Here is a 21,982-nt window from a genome sequence, read left to right as displayed (position 1 = left end):
CAATCTAATGCAAAATGAACGAGAAAATGTGCAACTTAGAGAGCTCGTTGATTTATTACAACCATTTCTTAAAGTCACCAATATGGCTTGAAGTGAACAAAGTGTGACAGTTTTATCAGTAGTTCCCTATATTGTTGGGCTGAATAGTCACTTTAACAATTTAATACAACATATATGTTTGGTATGAAAGAGGCATTGCAAAATAGTCTTCAAAAAATTTTTTCTGGTATATTTGCAAATGTTAACCTTATCCGATCAATAAAAAAAAACTACCATTTGATGGCTTGATATATATTATCGTCACTGTTTTGGATCCCAATTTTTATCTTTTTTTGGCTGAGAAGCCAAAATAAAACAAAAATTGGTCATGTTAATACAGGCCAAACAGACAACTTATTTAAAGAAAAATATTCTTTCAAAATTTCGCCATTTCTGAAACAAACAGTTTAGCTAGACCCATCAGCCATGGGAGGAAAAATCTTACCTTCCCCTGTTAGAAGCCAAGCAGCCAAGCATTATTTAATTTTTGTACTCACATTGCAGAACTACGGCTGTCAGTCAGACTGGAACTACATCACAACCTCCAATTTTAGAAAATGCATGGGCAAAAATTTACCAATTTTTAAAAGTACTGCCATGTATGCTTTTGTTGTACCAGCAAGCAGTGTTCCTGTTGAAAGGGTATTCAGTCAGGGTGACCTGATTATGATCCCTTAGTGTGCAGGTTTAAACTCTGAAACTGTTTGTCAGTTGTGTTTTTAAAATATAACACAGATAAATTACTATTATAATATTTATGAAAATTAGTGTTAGTAAACTAGTGTTAACCTCCGAACTCCTAGCTACGGCACTGACCGCCACCACACTCACTGGAATCTGTGATCGTTATATAAACTTGAATTGACATGTCATTAAATGACTTGAGACTTGAGGCTTGACCTTAATGACTTCAGACTTGACTTAAGACTTGCTCAAAAGTAACTTGATTATGTTAATTTTAATGCTAATACTGATACTGATAGTTTATTTAGCAAATAAAGCTTTTGTTCTTATGGTAAGCTACATAAACGGACGTTGGAAGCTTTCTGTTCATAGAAAAGATTTAGAATTTAATAGTTATTAATGATAATGGTGTTAAAATTATATCGCTTACTATTGGTGAAGCTACTTTAAATATTAGTATGGCAAATTTTTTAGGACTTGATCTTTCTATTAAAAGTATAAAGACTAAGTTAACTCATCCTATTTCAAGTCGACCAACACACATTTTAATGGATCCTGAACACATGCTGCATGCTAATTTAGTTCAGACTAGTTGCCCAGCAATCTATGATTCTAATAAAAGTTGTATCGAATAGTTATACTTGCATAAATTTATAAATACTTTTAGCTTAATGATCATAGGACCATAAATGTTGTAAGTTTTCAGACTTTGCAACAATATTAATTTATGTTGTGAATGTTATAAGCTAAATAGCTGGGTTTGTATTTTTGGCAAATTAAACAAATAGTAAAGTAATAAAACATTTTTAAAAAAATGTACAAAGGACCAAGACATTTATAATACTAATATATTACTAATATTTATATAATCTTCTAATTTATATGTTTGCTCAAAAATCCTAAATTCTGTTTCAGCCAACTTATATACCGGCTGATGCATTTACAAGACTTTTTTGTCTTATGATTAAAAAATATTGTTTCAGAGTGGCAAATGTAGAAATTTTTTCATCTGAAGTTAAAAACATAGGGAAACCTGTTGTACTTTTGACTACTTTTTGCTTTAAGGCGTTTTTTGCGTAGTCTGTTGAGTAAATTTAAACCATTCAAGCTATATAATATTCTGTCATATTTTACCCAAAAATTATACTTAGGACTTTTTTTTCATTCAATCAAGAAGTATCTTTTTCCCACGTTTAAAACAAAGAGGTCTATTAATCAAAGGTACAACACGTACGTTATACCTTTGACCGGTGCGCGGTGTTTCTTTGACCAAAATGTTGTTATTAAAAAATCATGCAATGTTTGAACCTCTTTAACATTTTAGCATGTTATATATTATACAGCAACTTCTAGGCTTCCTTATATCAAAAAAAAACAAATCTAATTATTTTGTAATCAATCCTAATTGTCTAAAAAAAAATTAGAAAAATCAATCCTTATAATCTTACAAAGACTTGGGTATCGAAGTTACGATTCTCACTCAGTATTACTAATAATATTACTAATTTTTTTTAAATAAAATCATTTATTATAACTATTTAGATAAAGTCACATATTTTCTTTAGTTAGATGCTTAATTGTATAAAACATGTTTTCTAATATATACAGTTATTTTTATTATTTTAGATAAGAAAAGAGCAAAGATAAATTTTCATAACTTATATTAGCTGACGGTCTATATTTATTTACATATGATCATAATGCTTTTTATAGGAAATATTTTAATGATGACAACAACAACAACAACAAAAAAAATAAAAGAGTATAATATATTACAAATAGTAATGAAATAAAAGAGTATAATTATTACAAATAGTCAGATCAACATTAAACATAAGATACTGACGTTTAGATGAACCGTGAGCAATACTTGGTGGTGGAAGTTTCATAATAATATCCTCAAGTTCCACATCATAAAGATTGCCATCTTCTCTTAAAAATTTGTTACAAAAGTCTCCTGATTATAACAACAACTTATAACTTCTGCTACATAAAGTCTAGAATATCTCTTTCCGGCCAATTTGACAATTAAAAAATTTCCAGAAACAATTTCATTTTCATTATCAAGTATATTTACTCCAAAATCAATTTCATCAGAGCTTTCATTATTTAAACAAGTGTCAGACTGACTAAAAATAATCTGTTTTGCCACTTTTTTTTCTTTTGCTTGAAGAGGACTCTTTAAATTGTTGGTTATTAGATTTTAAATCTAGAATAACTTTAATTTCTGGTGTATCAGTTAAAATACGTGATTTTCCCTTACGTCTTTTTGAACTATTTATTTTTCTTATTTTGGCTTTAGGATGAGGTCATATTATCTCAGGTGAAACAATAAATGATTTTGATGGTAAATTCACAGTAGGGATTTCCCCTAAAACAATAGATGATGTTGTTGGTAAACTGGATGGAGGAGTTTTAACATCAATACTTTCATTAGAAATGTAAGCTTCAGTATTCTCTATTGGCCTATCAGTAACATTTGCAGCTAAAAAGTGAATACCAGTAACAATATTTTCATTAAATGGATAAAATCCAGTACATTTAAAATTGTTTATAATACTATTTGGTACAAAAGCATGAGGATAAGCATGACCAACAAGGTAAGATATATCATAAATTGTAACTGGTTTACTAGCATTGCCTGGTGATACCATCCAGTTATTCATTGCATTGTTATAAAAAATTTTAAATGGTCCAAAAACACCACGAACGAGAGGTTGGATTTTATGGGTTGTGTGAGGATGAAATGTCATTAAAACTATACCTGATTTTTTTGCTAACTCAATAACAGAAATATTTACATTCATGATTATCATTAATAAAAGAACAGGTTTTTCAATTGATGATCGCACATTATTCATAAAATGTTCATGAAATTGCACAAAAATGACTTCTTTTGACCATCCAGACTTGACAATCCAGACATGCTCCTCCACTTCCAGGAGAATTATTTAACATGTAGTCTTTGAATTTAGCACGTGGAAACAAAAGTAATGGTGGGATGCTATTTCCAGTAGTATTAACGGCTGCAATTATTGTTACATTATTGCCTCGTTCAGCACTAGTCATACTCCCTTTTTGTTTTTTACTTTTTGGAGCTAGAATTTTTGGTGGTACGTGGACTGTGGTAATTCCTGTTTCATCACAATTCCAAATATTTGATAGGTCAAAATGATAGCGTTCTAAAATTTTTTTGTAATTTTTATATACAATTCTTACGGTTTCTCTATTGAATGCAGTAGATTTACCAAGCCTTGTAGATTGTGGTTTACGTAAAGAAAGCTTGTTATTTTATCTTTTGTGAAAATATTGCAGTTATTGTTCACCTGCACATTTATTTTTCATCTATGAAGTTTCAATTTTTTTATGATTTGCTAAAGCATACTAGGTAATAAAATAAATTGATAATAATATTGCTTTAGCTTTCCAACTAACTATATATATATAAATAACTAATTAACAAAATTTATTGTTCTTAGTGTAGTAGTGGTCCAAGAATAAAAAGTGCATTTGCAGTCACACATAATCATCCAAACTTTTTCATAACAAAAAAATAATGTTGGGTAATGTTTATGATGTCGTAGATGAATCAAACAACAATTTATTACAGTTTTAAACTCAGAATAAGATTAACACAAATATTTACTTTTTAAGAACCAAAACTTATAATTGCGTGTGGATCGGTACCATCTATCCCAAGTATAATGTTTTACGGTAACGATAAATATTTTTAATTATTTTTCATGAAGAGTAACTTCTTCAGAAATATCTATTATATTTAAATGATTTTACTTTGGGTTTGTCATAATTTAAATATAGCTTTAGAAATCAACTTAACTACACTTAAAAATATTTTATTTCTTTATAAAATTACTTACAAATAAAATTAATTCACTTATTTATACTAAAAAATATGTACAAATAGATTAAATTGTGGAGCGTTTGGTGTAATCTGGATTAACGCCAAGTTTCTATAAAAGTTAAATAGATTATTATAACAAATTCTACAAATAATAACAAGTTATAACACAAATCAATAATACCACTTACCGTTGACATAAGTCCAATGTTTTGACGTATGGGCAATACACATTACAATAGCCAGCAACAAATATTCCTTCATTGTCTTCAAATTGAGCATTTTCCCCAGTCCAACCCTCACAATATAAGCACCGACCAGTTTTCTCATTGCATTTTCCATCATATTATACCTATTTAGAGTTGCATGACGAAGGGACAGATGCCGGTTTGCAACTTGAATTTCTAAACAAATTTATCCAAGTTCACAAATGTTATTTTGGTACCTATCTTTTCAAATTACAATTATATTTTATAATCACAATTTATCTATCTTTTGTTATCACAAGTTTATCGAAGTTCACAAATGTTATTTTGGTATAAATCTTTTCTAATTACTTTATTACATTTAAGGAACCAGACTCGTTAACAACTTTTGAAAAAAGCTTACTCTATTCCAGGACCTAAGTAAGGACATTGTTTATCACATTTAAATAGAACTCCATCAGTGTTGTAACGATCATTTTTATATACTGCGTTTATCCCTGACCATCCTTTGCAACACTGACAAGCACCATCAATACATTTTCCACGTTGGTTATTTTCACATACAGTTGGATCATATGTTGTAGCTGGAAAATCTGTAGCAAATGCTTGGTTTCCTGTCCAGCCGTATTTACATAAGCATTTACCAGTATTTAAATCATTTTCGTCTTGAACACACCGTCCACCTGGAAAACATTAAGAATAATAGCTCGAACAATTCAAACCTGCTCCTGTACAGGTGGCCATTGATCTTGAATCCGCGCTGAAAACAAACTTTTGAATAATAGTTCCCAAGATGAATAATGAAGTTGTGAACATTGTTATCAGCGTTTCTATTTTATCCGTTTTGTAAACAACACTTTTATTTGTTACTTAGGTTAATGCACGATAGGTGTGATAATACAAAACTCAACTTTAAATATAAATCATTGAAAAGTATTTTAAAAAATTGAAAACAATTTAAAAATTAACAACAATAAACTCATAAAAAAAAAATCTGATGATCGTTCTATAACATTAAGGGGACTTTTTTGAGACAAACCTTGAGTAACTAAAATGAAACACTACACTTCTCTATAAATTATAATGTAAGGTTTCAATTTAAAAAAGAAACTGTATTATAAAACAACAAGATTGTAGAATACTTTATTAACAAAGAGCAGCCGTGGCGCAGTGGTTAGAGTTCTGGCTCAGAACCCAGAGGTTCCAGGTTCGACGCCAGCTCTAGCCCAACAAGCGACATTGGTACGGAAGAAGGCATGAACCTCCTGTTAAATGCTCTCCCGCGGTGCTCTGTGATAAGACCGTAAGGACTTCTGGGAGCACCTAAAATAACTACTAAAATAAACAAAAACAAAAAAACAAAGCAATGGAGATACAAAATTTTCAAACAGCTTGATAAAGGATGTAATAAAACAGTTGTTTGTATAACGAAAGTTATATAGACAATTATTATGTATAACAGTTATTGTTAAGAAAGTTATATATAGAATTACATCTGTTTATACAAATACCATGCGGGCTACAACAATTATGTTACATTACAACTACATCTGTTGTAGTTATAATATCTAAATAACTTTCGTTAAATAAACTGCGCCATTTTAATGCGGTTCATTTAAATAACACAATGTTTAGCGTTCTCGGGCAAGAATAAATGTATAAAATACTTACATTCTATCATTCCCCGAATACATTAAATTGTCTCTACTCATTAAATTTTTGAAATGCAAGCTACGTCTACAGAGTAATAAAAATGATAATTAATTACTCCTGAGTTAATAACTCATAAAATGTTGCATATTAGCATAGGTTACATAAACGTGTGTCTTCTAGAGATAACTTCTTAGAAGTACTTTAGGAAAAATTATTATAGATTACTTTAGGCTACGTTTAACACGCTTCTTTAATTTCTCTTTTATTTCCTAAAATTTAAAGTAAATATAAAGAAGCTAAGTTGAAAAAAAAAATCATTAGTTAATTAAGCAGATTTTAAAATTCTTTCTGAAAACTGATTTTATGGTATTGAAAAAATTAAATATTTTAAAATAATCCGTTTTGAATAAAAATAGTAAGAAAGTTAAAATTAATATTTAAATTTCAAAACAGGTAGTTGATGTAAAACGTCTTTCGTACTCCTTTACAATACAAGAATATTTCCCTTAAGCCAACTCGTGTCACTTTCCAAACTGAATCTCCCATTGGTAATGTTTATACTTATTACTTAAAAACATACGTCATTTAAAGCAAAGTCATAAATAGCGATATATGCAACCAGTTTCAAATCCTTTTTATAACTCATTTAAAAAAAAAAAAAAAACACTTACGGAATAAAAAAGGATTGAAAACAATGCCTAAAACCTTTTTTTTGCCGACTCAAATAAGGAGTTGCCTGAAACACACTTCCGTCTTACTCAGAACCAATGTATAAGAACCAGTGTATAAGATGTATGTACACAAAGGGACACTATATTTCCCTCCCCCCTTCCCTTCTTCATACATACATCCTTTTATGTTGCTTAGGTATTTAGTCAAAAAGTAACTTTTTTATTGTTTAGCCGGCGAATTATGGATAACGATGAGACTTTCTTTATCAATATTTTTTTTCAAAAAAAAAATTGTTATTAATTCCAAAACATTTATTTATTAACAAGTACTTGTTAAATGTAATATATTAGAAAAACAAACATTACCAAGAATTTTTTTTTAAAATTAGCGTGAACGCACTTTTATATTGAGCCATTTTGCTTTTGTATACGCTTTTGTACGCAATTTGAAGACCTCCCCTCACCCTATGAGCGTACGTACTATATAGACGGTCCCTTAGTGCGCACAGTTCGGCGTTTAGGTTAAAGGAATTAAAATCAAGCACAAAATTTAACAAAATCCATGAACTTCAAATAATTTTCATTAAATCTTCTAAGAAAAAACAAACTCTCTTGAAAACACTAAAAAAAAATTATCAAAACGAAAGAAATATAAAGTTACAAAAACTTGTTGAAAAAAATAAAAAAAACCAATTAAAATCTATTATTACTCAGATTTATTATAAAAGAATGTCAAAAATAATATAAAACCCGGCGTATAATAAAGGAAGTGATTTGAAATGAAAAAAAAGGTTATGGACCATGATCATCTTGCTGATTAATTATTTTACTTTCGTCATCAGTGTATAAGTATTTTGATAATGTATTACCTTTTTTTTATTCATTGTAATACATTATAAAAATATTTATATACTGATGACGAAAGTAAGATAACTAATGAGCAAAAATATATTACAGAATGTTTTAATGATTTTTTTATGTTTTTAAAAAAATATTTTAAAAAAATCATTAAAACATGTAAACCTTAAATCATACCTAAACGAATTAAATAACTCCACAATGTTTGAATAAAATCATACCTGAACTTTAATTTATTACACTATGTAACACAATTTTTGCTCCTGGCTTCTAAGAATTATATTTCAATATGTCCTATGTTTAAAGCATGTAAAAAAATGACTTTATTAAGCTCAAACTTTGTTTACACGAAAACAGTACAAAGAAAACTTGTTTTTTTGTGAAAACAGAGTGATTTTTTTTAATTAACATAATTATAATTAGATTTAAAAAAATTTCACAAGGAATAGACAAACACAGTCGGAAACCTCTCAACAAGGTTCAGAAATATTTATATTTTTTAGATTTACGATTGTACCGTGAATCACTCTCTCAAAGTAGCCCCCAACTGTAGTCCCCAATCATGTTTTTATTATAATGTCCTTGGTGACAACGTTCAAAGTACATTATACCTTGATGAAAACGCTTGCCTTGCTTCTCGGAGTATTCCTTAAACTCTTCGGAGTTTTCCTTAAATTTACCGTCATGCGAATCAAGTATATCGACTTTCAGAGACATTCTGCATCCCATTTTTTGGCGTAATTCTTTATAAGAGTCTGCACGAACTCCACATAGTTTTCAGCTTTGTGATTTCCAATGTGATTATTATTATTGTACAGAAAATTAAATAAAGGTGGATCTTATTAGCGAGCCTGACTACTATATTCACCAAGTGTTTTGTGTTTGTTGTAAGCTTTGTTATTCAGATAAAACAAAATCATCATTGGCCACTGTTTACATCGTTCAGTGCTCACACTGATCACATTACCACTGTTGGAATCAATAACTGGAAACACATCGCTGAATATTTGAAATCGCATGAAAATTCACGCGAACATTTAAAATATTTTGGAAATTGGTTTAAAGCTAGTTGTAGGCTTAAAACGAATATAACTATTGATAACAATTTGCAATCTTTTGTTATTAGAGAAAGAAATCACTAGAGACTTGTGGTAGGTACAAAGTGTGATAGGTACAGGTGGAAGGTACAGGTGTGATAGGTAGGAAACAGTGGTATATTGTGGTAGGTAGGTGGTGTGGTACATATGTGATATACTGTGGTGTGATATATTGTGATATATATGTGGTATATTTGTGTGATATGTGTGATATATTGTGATATATATGTAGTGTGATATATTGCGCATAACTCATCTTTTCGTGGTTCTTCAGACAGATTATTTACTCCTCAAAATGTGTGAATGTGTTCCAAACTACATTCCAAGACACAGTCATACATAAAGAGATCAGCAAAGTTCTAGAACAAACTATTTTAGTTTTAGCAAGTTACTTTCTACTCCACTGCACTTTATTTTAAAAGTAGATTAGACTTCTGGTTTTGAAAAAAAAAATTGGAACAAATATTTATTATACTGATTGTTTTTAATAGGGTGTTTCCACCGCTCGCTAAATGTATAAATTATATCCATATATTACAACTACAACTATAATAGTATGTCAACACCCTTTCGAATATATATATATATATATATATATATATATATATATATATATATATATATATATATATTTATATACATATATATATATATATATATGTATATATATATATATATATATATATATGTATATATATATATATATATATATAGATATATATATATATATACATATATATATATATATATATATATATATATGTATATATATATATATATATATGTATATATATATATATATAGATATATATATATATATATATATAGATATATATATATATATACAAAATCGATATATATATATATATACATTTATATATTTATATATATATATATATATATATATATATATATATATATATATATATATATATATATATATATAATCGAAAGGATGATGACATTATTGTATAATAAAATTCATGACAATTTCAAAATTTTTTGAGCTGGTTCTATTTGAACGTGGAGTCAGAAGTTTACACAAATTGTTTAAAAAAATGTTTGAAAGAATATTTCCATGGTGACGCTACATCTAAAAGTTGTAAAACTCTGAAATCATAATTAGAATATTGTTTAATGATACTCTGCCCCTAATTGCATTAAAAACTAAGATAATATGATAATAAGAGCCATATTTATATAAAAAGAAATAAAAAATTCAAGATCTGGTGGATTGTCAAATATTTCAGCAGAGGGCTCTTCCAATAGAAAACCGTAATTTAGACAAGAATGTGTTGTATCAAGAGTTATTAACAGCTTTGTTATCAAGTTATAGTAAAAGCCTAGCCCTTGAAATACTAACTTTTCAATCTCTTGCTATACTGTTATAAAATATGTACCTACTGAACCTTGGCGCCATTAGCTAAATTCATTTTTCCAATGGATCAGAAGAAAACTCAATAAAAATGATTAAAATAAATATATTGGTGTGAGCTATCCAATAGTGATTTACATAGTTCAACAACAAATTGTCTGTGCAGTGTCACTATTAAGTTGTTTCTCCCCTTTACCTTGCTTTCCAGCCATCTTTAAAGCCATATTTCTAAATTATAAAATATTTTCTAATCTATTATCATTAGGATCTCTTACTATTGCTTGAAGTTCATCATTGAATCTAATATCAGCACCTGTTCCATTAACATAGAGAACTTTCCAACATGATACAACAATGTTTACAAAATCTTTTGTATCTTGTCTTTCCTATTTATGCTGCAGTCCTGGATGATAAATTAATGCATGGTAAATTTTGTCACAAAACACCCTTTACACCAAAACACCCTTAAAGTGCCTCTTTATTATCTTTGGAAATATTAAAACTTTATTTAAGTTGGATAGTTTAACTAGGTTATTATTATTAGTCAACCAGGGTTTATCTGGAGCTGACCTTTCAAAGATTTTAAAAATTGCTTAACTTTTTCTATTTCCATCGCACATTATAGCTTTAACTTGATCCGAAAACTTGTTGATTGGATAGAAATGCCAATTTGTTCAAAAAGAAATTAAGAGTTTAATTTACTTATAGATATAACTTTAGAAATGAAGGATAGTCCACCGAATAAAAAATTAACCATTAGACCCAATACAGTTTTTGCAAGAGAAGTTAAGTCATTGATTGCTTTTCCGAATAATCTACTACCATGGTATAGCAACTTTTTTTTAACATAAACCTCATCATGGAATAAAAAACAAAGTTTCTGTTTTTCTTAAATAGTTTGAAAAATATTAGTCAAAAACTGCTTCTTATTTAATTTAGAAACTTTTGAAGTTATTCTCGTCAAAGTTCTTGCAGAAAGTAATTGGTAACTAGTTTGCAATTGATTGTGAAAACTTCTAGATGTAGCATAATACTGAAAAAATCTAACAATAACCTCCTTAGAAAAAATCTTACTACCAACTCACTGTGTACCCATAGAAACTAAATGTTCCTGAATTACAATTTATTTTTTTATGGCAATCAAATTGATCAACTATTGTAAAACTTTCTCAAATATAACTATGTGTTGATTTTTGAAATTCTGTTTTTAGATATTGTGGGAATTTTATTTTTGATACCATAATGATAGGTTTCAAAATGGAAATCCTCACTTAATTGGATTAAAAAACAAAGAAATCCCATTTGAATAAACTTGTAATTGTAAATGAATAGAGTTATTAATCATAAACCATACTAATGGAACACCTAAATTTCTTTCATTATTTAGAGAGTTTTTTCTAAAAAATATTTTCAACTTTCAACTTTTTTCCTAAAAAAGTTGAAAGTTGAAAAATGAGCAAAATTTTGAAAACAAAAAGAAGCACAAGTTGTTGAAAGTAATGGAGAAAGGTGGGTGGGAACTTGACGGTATGCCAGGCCAAACAGATGGTGGAAATTTAGGACAATATTTTCCTCTAACTATTTGTTTTTCAAAATTATTCGGCCAACTCACAAACTACTGCGTCATTAGTTACTTTCAAGTTTGCATTTGAAATTACTTTAATCCACTTTGTTTTTCTTCTTCATTTTTTTTTCTTTCTTTAGTTTTAGGAAATTAATATCCTAAGAGCTTTAAATTTTTTTTTTGCAGATAAATAATTTGAAGTACAGCCATAAATGCAACATTTTTTACCCATATTTTAACATCACAAAAATGGCGACTAAAGTTAAGCAAAATTTGAAATAGGCCTCCAGTCAGATACGCGGTTTGCACGCTGGCAAGGCCAACAGGATGGATCACCGTATTTTTTTGGAATTGTAATTGCATTTTTTATGCAAATTTTTTTAATATGACCGCTTCTAAGTTTAATGGTTGCTAAACAGCAGATGTAAATATTGGTCATCAATAGCATTTTTTCCATACTTCTTTCACGACTTTATCTGTATATTATTGACCTTCATCTTGTTAGAAAACAAGCCCTTCACCAATAAGATCTGTTCCGCAATCCATAATTCTCCGCAATCATATTTCTCGAAATTCAAAAAAATCTCGAAATTCAAAAAGTTCCGCAATCATATTTCTCGAAATGCAAAAAATGCAAGAAGATGCTTTTTGTCATATTTTTCTTAATTTTTACAAGTCTTTAAAATTTCCCCCCTCCAAAAAAATCATAAAAAATAATGTTGCATAAATTATGTGTTTTTTATTGTAATTAATGTTTTATAATTAATTTTATATTATTAGTTTTATAATCTTTAAACTGTTTGTTTAGAAATTATTGGTTTATTCCAACATTATTTAATAAGGTTGAAATAACAAAGAAAAAACAAAAACATTCATTTTTAAATATTATATGAATAATAATAATAATAATAATAATAATAATAATCATAAGATTAATATATTAAAGTTATATAATTTTGAACATAAAAATAACATAATAAATAAAAACAGAAAATTAAATTTTTTTACCGTAAAAACTAGGAGAGCAAGTTTAAACAACAATTTTACAAATTTTTACTTTTAGTTTTAAAATTTAGGGGAGCTTGGTAACAAGCTTTGGTAAATTCTTTCAACATTACGAATGGGATATTGAACCCTATTATTCTAATGTCACAAAGAAAAACAACAGCAACAACAACAGCAACAACAACAACAACAACAACAATAACAACAACAACAACAGCAACAACAACATCAACAACAATAATAAGCTAATTATCTTTCATAAATCATTTTTACAATAGTATTAATAATAATAATAATAATAATAACAATAATAACAATAACAACAATAATAATAATAAGGGTTAATACAATACTGCTTTGTATTCAGAGTTTTTTATTTTGTTAAAACTTTCAAATGTATTTTATGTAAACAATATATTTGAGGTAAGATTTTAAAACCACAAGTTTTGCAAAGTAAATATTATTTATATCAAAAAGTCTTGCTTTTTATTAATATAATAATATACTTAACATTCGAACAAATTATCTAATATTCAAACAAACAAGTTTACTTTTCAAACAAACTTAATATATAAGGTAAACTTGTTTGTTTGAATTTGACTTCAAATTCAAACAAACAAGTTTAGCTTATATATTAACAAATATGTTTGCTTGATATTTGACTAGATAAGTTTACTAGACATTTGAACAAACAAATTTACTCATTATTTTTAAAACTATAAGTTTACTTAATATTCGAACACATAAGCAAACTTATCTTAAAATGATCTTACTTTAAATAACGTTGACTTGCATCCATTGAAAATTGAGTAAACTTAATTTTTTACCAATATTGTGTTAAGAAAGTATTTGATATACTAAAATACAAGTTTTTAAAGTGAATTATATCAATGAAAACGTTGTTTTTAGAGCATCGAAAAGCGACCAATTATTTTATAAAAAGCGGTGATAACGTAAAATTTTTAACGAAACTATATGCGTAAAATATATACATATATATACATTTTAAATGGAAATTGTTTATTTAAATACGCGAAAATATGTTTGTTATTAAACCAATTAACAGTTTAGATTTTTTCTATTTGGCAGGTAATTAAATTTTCTTCACACTGTCTAAAGAGTAACCTTATAATTTGCGATCTTTTACTTTTAAAATACTGGCTCAATAAACTATCTTTCCAACAATAAATAATAGGATTTACTAAAGCAGAACATTTTCCGAAAAAAGGAGCAAAGTGAAGTAGCCATTTCGGAATTTCAAGAGACGTAAAAGCGGAGAAACAACCAACTGTTGCGTAGGGTGTCCAACAGACTACAAAAGATAACACCATTAGTATAAATGATGAAAATGCTTTCTTTTCTTTCACTTTATACTTTTTTGTTTCCGCATTATTTTTCCCATATATCGTATAAAAATAGTTATACTGTGAGCGCATCACGTTGGCTGTATATAAACATGAAGTTAAAATTGTTATAATGGGCATTAAAAATCCAAATGCGATCAATAAGATCAAATAAACTTTCTCAACTTTAGTTTTAGGAAAAAAATCAATTGAGCATCGAGTACATGTATTTTCCAGAGTGTAGGAAGAAAATCCGAAAAATGGCATTACAGCCCATGTAAAACCATAAATCCACGCAAAGAATCCGGTTTTAATGAAAAGTGTTTTATAATTAATTTGACTGCGAAGAAAACATGTGCTTAGTAGTACCATTCTTGAAAGAGCTATTGCAGTGAGCATTGCAATCGTAGTGAATGAAGAAAAAGCGATAAAAAAGGCAGATAATTTACACAATGTTGAAGCTCTACTTAAATTTGTTTCAAGAAAAAGAGCTGGTATATAACCTGCAATGCTTCGTAATAAATCACTAAAAGATAAATTGATACACAATATAACGTAGTTAGTTTTGTGTTTTCGGTATAAAAAATACAAAGAAACTGCATTTGTAATAGTAGCGGTTGAAGAAATTACCAATAAAGCTGTTTTCACTGCGTCCATTATTACAAAATAAAACTAAAAGTTTATTCTACGATTACTTTAAAATCAAGTAGAAACACCATGGTGTGTTTTTCAATAAAAGTTTAAGGCTTTATCTTTGCTTTTAAAGGTCTCCATTGTTTTGACAAAACTATTTGTTTGTAATTTTACACCAATTAGAAAATAACCAATCTCACCTAAAAAAATATATATATTCAATTTAGTAAAAACACTTATCTAACTTTTTTCTTTTACAACTTTTTTCTCCATCAGTAAGTTCATCAAAAAGAATATATATATATATATATATATATATATATATATATATATATATATATATATATATATATATATATATATATATATAAATATATATATATATTTATATATAAAATTATATATATGCGTATATATATATAAATATATATATATATATTTATATATATATACGCATATATACATATATATATATATATATATATATATATATATATATATATATATATATATATATATATATATATATATATAAATATACACACACACATATATATATATATATATATACATATATATATATATATATATATATGTATAAATATATATATATATATATATATATATATATATATGTATATATATATATATACACACATATATATATATATACATATATATATGTATATATATATATATATATATATATATACATATATATATATATATATATATATATATATATATATATATATACATATATATATATATATATATATATATATATATATATATATATATATATATATATATATATATATATATATATATATATATATATATATATATATATATATATATATAAAGATTGCTATGATTGCTAAAAAGTGAAAATCATTTAAATAAAAAAAAGAAGATAGAAAAAGTGAAAATCATTTAAATAAAAAAAAGAAAACATTTAAAAATTAACGATTTAAAACATAAAACGTTATATTTTATGATTGATCAGTTTTACCGTGAAATAGAATAATAAAAAGTTGCTTTTTAAAGAAATTCGTATTAGTAAGAAAAATAATCTGTTTAGTTATGTTAATAAAACGTTTCAACAGCGAAATTTAATGAATTAATTATAAGAATTTAAATTATTAGTTTAATTTGTAGTAAAAATAGTAAAAATAAAGGTGTGGTTAGAGTTCTGGCGCAGAATCCATTATTTGGGCCTGGATTACAAGATCCCAGGAATCCAGGCCCAATCAATGAAAGGAATGCCAAAAAAAAGAAGCAAAAAAATAAAAAAACTTGTTTATTTTAAACCATTTTTTTTAAAAAGAAAAGAATGTTAGAGTTTTAAAAATAAAGGCATGGTTAGAGTTCAGGCGCAGAACCTTGGAATCCTGGTCCGAACAATGAAAGGGATGTTAAAAAAAAAAGGAGCAAAAAAAAAAAATTGCTTATCTAAACCATTTTTATCTAAAAAATTTGATTTTTTCTATAAAAAGGCGTCTTTTTGCTATTTTTGCCGCAGGCGCTTATGATCCTCGCTACGACACTGTTGGTAATTCATTAAATATCGCGGTTGAAACGCTCTTAAAACGTTCGTCGTTTAAATGTTTTTGAATTCTTTATTGTTATACCATTAAAAAACCTTAAAACTACATCATTAAAAAACATCAAATGTAACTCAAATATAAAGCGAAACTCATTAAGTATTTAAAACTACATAACTCGCTTATTGTTTAATAAGTTATTTATAGTAAATAACTTTTTGCTTGTTTCTTGTTGTTGATGATATTTTTTTCATTGATAAAATCGAAAAACACGATTAATATTAAATTAAATATATAAAAAACTAAATCTGGTTCAACTCTCTTTCTGTTCGCCGAGATAATTTATTAGATAAAACGAATAATAATATTAAAAAATAAATAAAAACTTAACTAAAAAAAAATTATCTGCTTTATTCTCAATTATAAAAGGATATATTTAAATATTTATTTTTTTTAAAGCTGTTTTTAAGAAAGTTAAGTTATTTAACTCAAATTAACACAAATAATTTCATTTAGAAACTTTTTTTTTTTTTTTGAAAAAAAATTAATTTTAATTCAATTGAACCTGTCATTTCGAAAAGGACATAAGTCCAAAACTTTTAACAGTTAGTTTATAAGTTTGAATTAAAAATTTCTGTATGATTTATGTTTTTTTTATAAAAAATAAAAAATACATTAGTTATATACGTTCTTTATTTATCTACTTCTATATTTAATTTCTTTAGCAACCTAGACATTATTTTAATAAAAATTATATTTTTGTTGATTTTAAAAAGTTTTAGTAAATGGACTTGTGCCCTTTTCGAAATGACAGGTTCAATTGGTATTTTTTATGGTTTACAACTTATTTTCAAAGAAAAGTTAAGACAAGTTTTAAATGAGTTAATAAAAATTCAATATTAAAATAAGTAAATATTTATTACCCCCGAGCGTTATATAAATGCTATAATATGTCGGGTATTTACGGTAGTTATTAGGACATTTTGGGGCCTAGGGCTATTTTAAAAAGCCTTCCTTTCCATGCCATTAATAAAAGATTTTATTTTCAGAGTTTCTTAAAAAAAAATTATTTATTTTGAATCGGGGCCCCTAAAACTGCGGGGCCCGTGGCTATATCCTTCTAGCTCCCTTTTAATCCAACACAAAGTGACTGTACTGCATAATGAGCAATCATTTTTTAAAAAAATGCTGCTATAGTCACTTTTGTACCGCACCTGACTGCTGCTATAACATTTATGATGACTGCTACTATGACATTTATGATGACTGCTACTATGACATTTATGATGACTGCTACTATGACATTTATGATGACTGCTACTATGACATTTATGATGACTGCTATGAAACTAAATTTCTAATATAGGAACTTCGATGCTTTAACTATATATTTTTTTAGCAGACAAAAAAGAATAAAGTTACACATTTAAGAATTGATTACAAAACAAAAACAAAAAGGATCTCTTTAAGATGGTTACTCTTTCTAAGATGATTACTGATAAATTGAATAAGGCGTCCCTTAATCAAACTGAAAAAAATAAAGAAGTAAAACCTGAAAAGTTAAAAAAGTTATTTTAAGTATATAGTTTTTTGAAGAAATGGTTTATAATCATAGATAAAACTGTTATGGCTAAATGGGGTGTGGAAACCAATGTTAGATTATATAACCAATGTTATGTTAATGAAAAAAAAAAAAATTTTAAAAGTCATTGAAATATTTTGTAAAAGGTTTTATGTTATATTTACGAAAGCGCTACTATATATTGTAAGCGTTTAAATTAATTGCAGAAAAAAAAAAGAATTTTTCTTTTGAAGGTAGACGTTTTTAAAAGTTAACAATATTTTAGTTAATAAAGTTAACAAAGCGGCGCCTCAGAGGATAAGGGGCCAACTTTGAGAAATAAAGTTAGTTGTTATGTTAAATGGCGTTGTTGGCGCCACTGCGTAATTGAAATAAAAATAAACAAAAAGAAACTTGATATCTTTATTTTTGACCAAGTCAATGCTTTTTGTTCGGGACGACAACCCGGAATGGCTTTTTTGAGAAAATTAGTCTTAAAAGTTCACATAACTTCAAAACGTTATAAATTGAGTTAGATAAAGAAGTCCATGGTTATTTTTAAATGCGTAATACTTTTTATATTACTCAAAGAAAGTTTCACATCAGTAATATTTCAATAAATTGCAAAATTAAAAAAAATATTCAAAAAATCAAAAAGGTAAGACTTTTAACTAAATACGAAATGACTTATTTTTTTCTAGAAAGTCTTCAGAAACTTACTTAATAATTTCTTTATTTGCACTATGATTAATAACATTGTTATAATAGCATGTAGCTGAACTTATTCGTTCTATTATAACTAGAGATAGTCCTCCAGCCATGAACGACCTACTTGAAGATCCTACCGAGTGGGAAACTCATGAATTAATCCACTCTTGTATTAAAATCGGTCAGAGACGATTTGTTGTAACTGGATATTAAATATTAAATAATAAATGAGCAAACTGAGAGAGAAATACAAAATAACAAAAATTACAACAAAAAAAAGAGAAAAAAAAAATACAACAACAACAACTCGAGGAGCAGAAGAAGGATGAGTTATTTAAACTATTGTAAATAAAACTCTTAACTTAACGGCACTGTATCCAGCTCTTATCGAGTATAAAAAAGAAAATATAATAATAATAATAATAACAATTGAAATTGTAGACAATAATTGTTATCATTATTTGATTAAAGTTATGGTCAGACGGAAACCCCAGAAAGCATCAGAAAAATTTTGGAATGTTTGTTCTGCATTGGTTTTTTGTTTGGGACATATCAGACCTGTTTTTAGCATTTTATTTTTTATTATTTTTGAAATATTTGGTATAGCATTTCAAGGTTGCGATGATTGGAGGCTGGGAATAAAAAAGCCCTTAGATTTCATCTCTCCCCCTCCCCTTCCCTAAACATGAGGGGCAACAAGTTGATAAAATATTTTTAATACTTTTCTTAACTAGACTATATTCATCAATAAATTTTAAGTTTCATAATATTATCTCATTACGTTCAAAAATTATGACTACATAAAATTTGAATCCTCCCTTCCCGCCTTCAAGTTAAGGGGGTTACAAATTTTATATGGTCATAATTTTTGAGCGCTGATAGATAAATCTATGAAACTTAAAATTTATGAAGCCTAAAGGCTTTTATATTCCCAGCCTCCAATCTTCGCAATTTTTTGTAAAGCATCATTATTCGACACAACTATAAAAATACCAAGTTTGGATTTTGCTCTATGTCTGGAAGTTGACTTCCAGACATAGAGCAAAATCCAAACATTGGTAGTTTGATCTTAAATTGATCTTCAATACTAAAAAATCCTGAATCCATCACTGATATAGTTATACAGTTTTAAAAACATTTAAAACGTTAAAAAAAAATTTTCGACCAACATAAACTAGTTGTCCAGCAAGCAAATCAAAAACAATGTTGAAAAAGCGCTAAAATTTTAGGTTGAAAAATGGTTGATTTTTGGTAAAAATGGAAACGCAAATCTGCGCAGAAACCAAACGTTAGATCAACGTTAAAAAAAATCAAACATCAACGTTAAATTAACGTTGCCTTAAAAAAAAAGGAAAAAAGAAACAAGGTATTTCTTCTTTCTTTTCCCTTTTTGAATTTTTCGTTTGTTTTTTTTTCCTCGTGTTTATTTATTTTGATTTAGCTTTCAGTTTACTGTTTACGTACCGGATTATTAAAAATTAGTTTTTAAAGTTAAATTTCATCCAAAAAACAATTTATAAAAAATAACCATATGAGATAGACATTAAAAATGCCTTATAATGGTTTTATTAGTAATAAAACCATTAGGTATAACATATAGGTATTATTAGTAATTAGAAAAAAAACTTCAAAACGTAATTATGGTTGAAAATAAAATATTAATAACAACAATTATAAGAGGTTTTTAAATTTAAATAACCTAAACTAAAAAGATACCAAGACTTCTAATTTACTGAAATTTTTCAATTTTTAATTATCATGTTAATTGAAATTGACAACAAATTAACAAAATGCTATAGCATAAAGTGTGGCCACCATACTCGGTATAAAAAATAAGAAATATAATACATAACACTTACATTTTTAATAATTTCTGAAGATTTTTAAAAATTCTCAACGATTATCAATCAAATATGTTGAAATATTTTTGAATTTTGTATCACAATGTGCATCTCCTAAACAAAAAAAAAGGTCCTCCATATATGAATGGGGAATTCCACGCTCAAGTGAGTTATTTCGATAAAATGAATAAATAAATTCAAACAAAAGCCAAGTAATCATTGGGTTGCCATATATTTTAAAATTTTAAATTTTGATGTCTATCTCAATTGGTTATTTTTTATTCACAATGTTATTTGTGTTATTTTTTGGTTTAAATTTCAAATTAAAGCCATGTGTCATACCTTCTTTATTAATGGTATTTAAACTACATTTTGACAAAAGCGTAAAATTGTCCCGTTAGTAACGATAACTAATTTGATTTAAGATATATACATAAATAGCTAAATCAATCTTTTGAATAATTTTACGCAGATTAATGACTACTTATTTTTATAAGCGATTATATGTAAGTTAAATATTTGGCTTGAAATATTCAACTAAAAACAGCAGGTTTAATGCAATGTTTTTTTGCGTCCCGTAAGTAACACAGCATATAATCAACTATAAGTCCTAAACTTATAATAATTGAAATTTCAATATGCAGGAAAATAAATAAATGATTTGGGATGATTCATAAATATATAAACATCTAATTTGTTAAGATGTATATATATATATGTTTATATATATATATGTATATATATATATATATATATATATATATATATATATATATATATATATATATATATATATATATATATATATATATATATATATATATATATATATATATATATATATATATATATTTATATATATATTTAAACAACTTTAAAAAGTATTCTACACAATAGAGTGCTCAATGTTCTTAAAAGAACAGAGCAATTATATATTAGTAGAAAATCACTTAACTAAATTTTTCCATTTGACACTGTGTTTCATCAACAAAGATTCATCAGAAATGCATTTAGAAACCTACATTTAGAAATTAATTCCGATCTTTTGTTTAATAAGCATTCTTGATTTGCATGTGTAATTGTTTCAAATTTTTCTTGTAGGCATAGTATGCATTTTTTGGAAATATTATTATATGCAGGCGCTGTTTTAAGGATAGACCAATTCAGTATAAAATCATCAATATTTTTTTCTTTTAATTCCCATATATATTTTGACAGCATGGTGTCTTTTGAATACTTTTTATTCTTGAAAGATTGCTTATGATTGGCAAAACGTTTTTTCCATTCACCCTCTGTTATGCCAATATATTGTTTATCAGGTACATTCTTAGAGGAAAC

At 26.7% G+C, this 21,982-nt stretch overlaps 1 protein-coding gene across 1 annotated transcript; it reads right to left on the bottom strand.

Annotated features, from left to right (window-relative positions):
- Positions 1-13,939: 13,939 nt before the first annotated feature.
- On the bottom strand, positions 13,940-15,183 carry LOC124809652 (melanopsin-like). Its single transcript, XM_065788743.1, has one exon. It carries the CDS (start codon positions 15,009-15,011, stop codon positions 14,079-14,081), a length of 933 nt encoding a protein of 310 aa, XP_065644815.1. The 5' UTR covers positions 15,012-15,183; the 3' UTR covers positions 13,940-14,078.
- Between the last annotated feature and the right edge of the window lie 6,799 nt (positions 15,184-21,982).

The sequence above is a fragment of the Hydra vulgaris genome, chromosome 01 (assembly GCF_038396675.1).
Source record: "Hydra vulgaris chromosome 01, alternate assembly HydraT2T_AEP".
NCBI lineage: Eukaryota > Metazoa > Cnidaria > Hydrozoa > Anthoathecata > Hydridae > Hydra > Hydra vulgaris.
This window is presented reverse-complemented; position numbering and strand designations above follow the sequence as displayed.

What these genes read in the sequence shown, in the direction of transcription:
- LOC124809652 (XM_065788743.1), bottom strand. Translation starts at nt 15,011, where the DNA reads ATGGACGCAGTGAAAACAGCTTTATTGGTAATTTCTTCAACCGCTACT.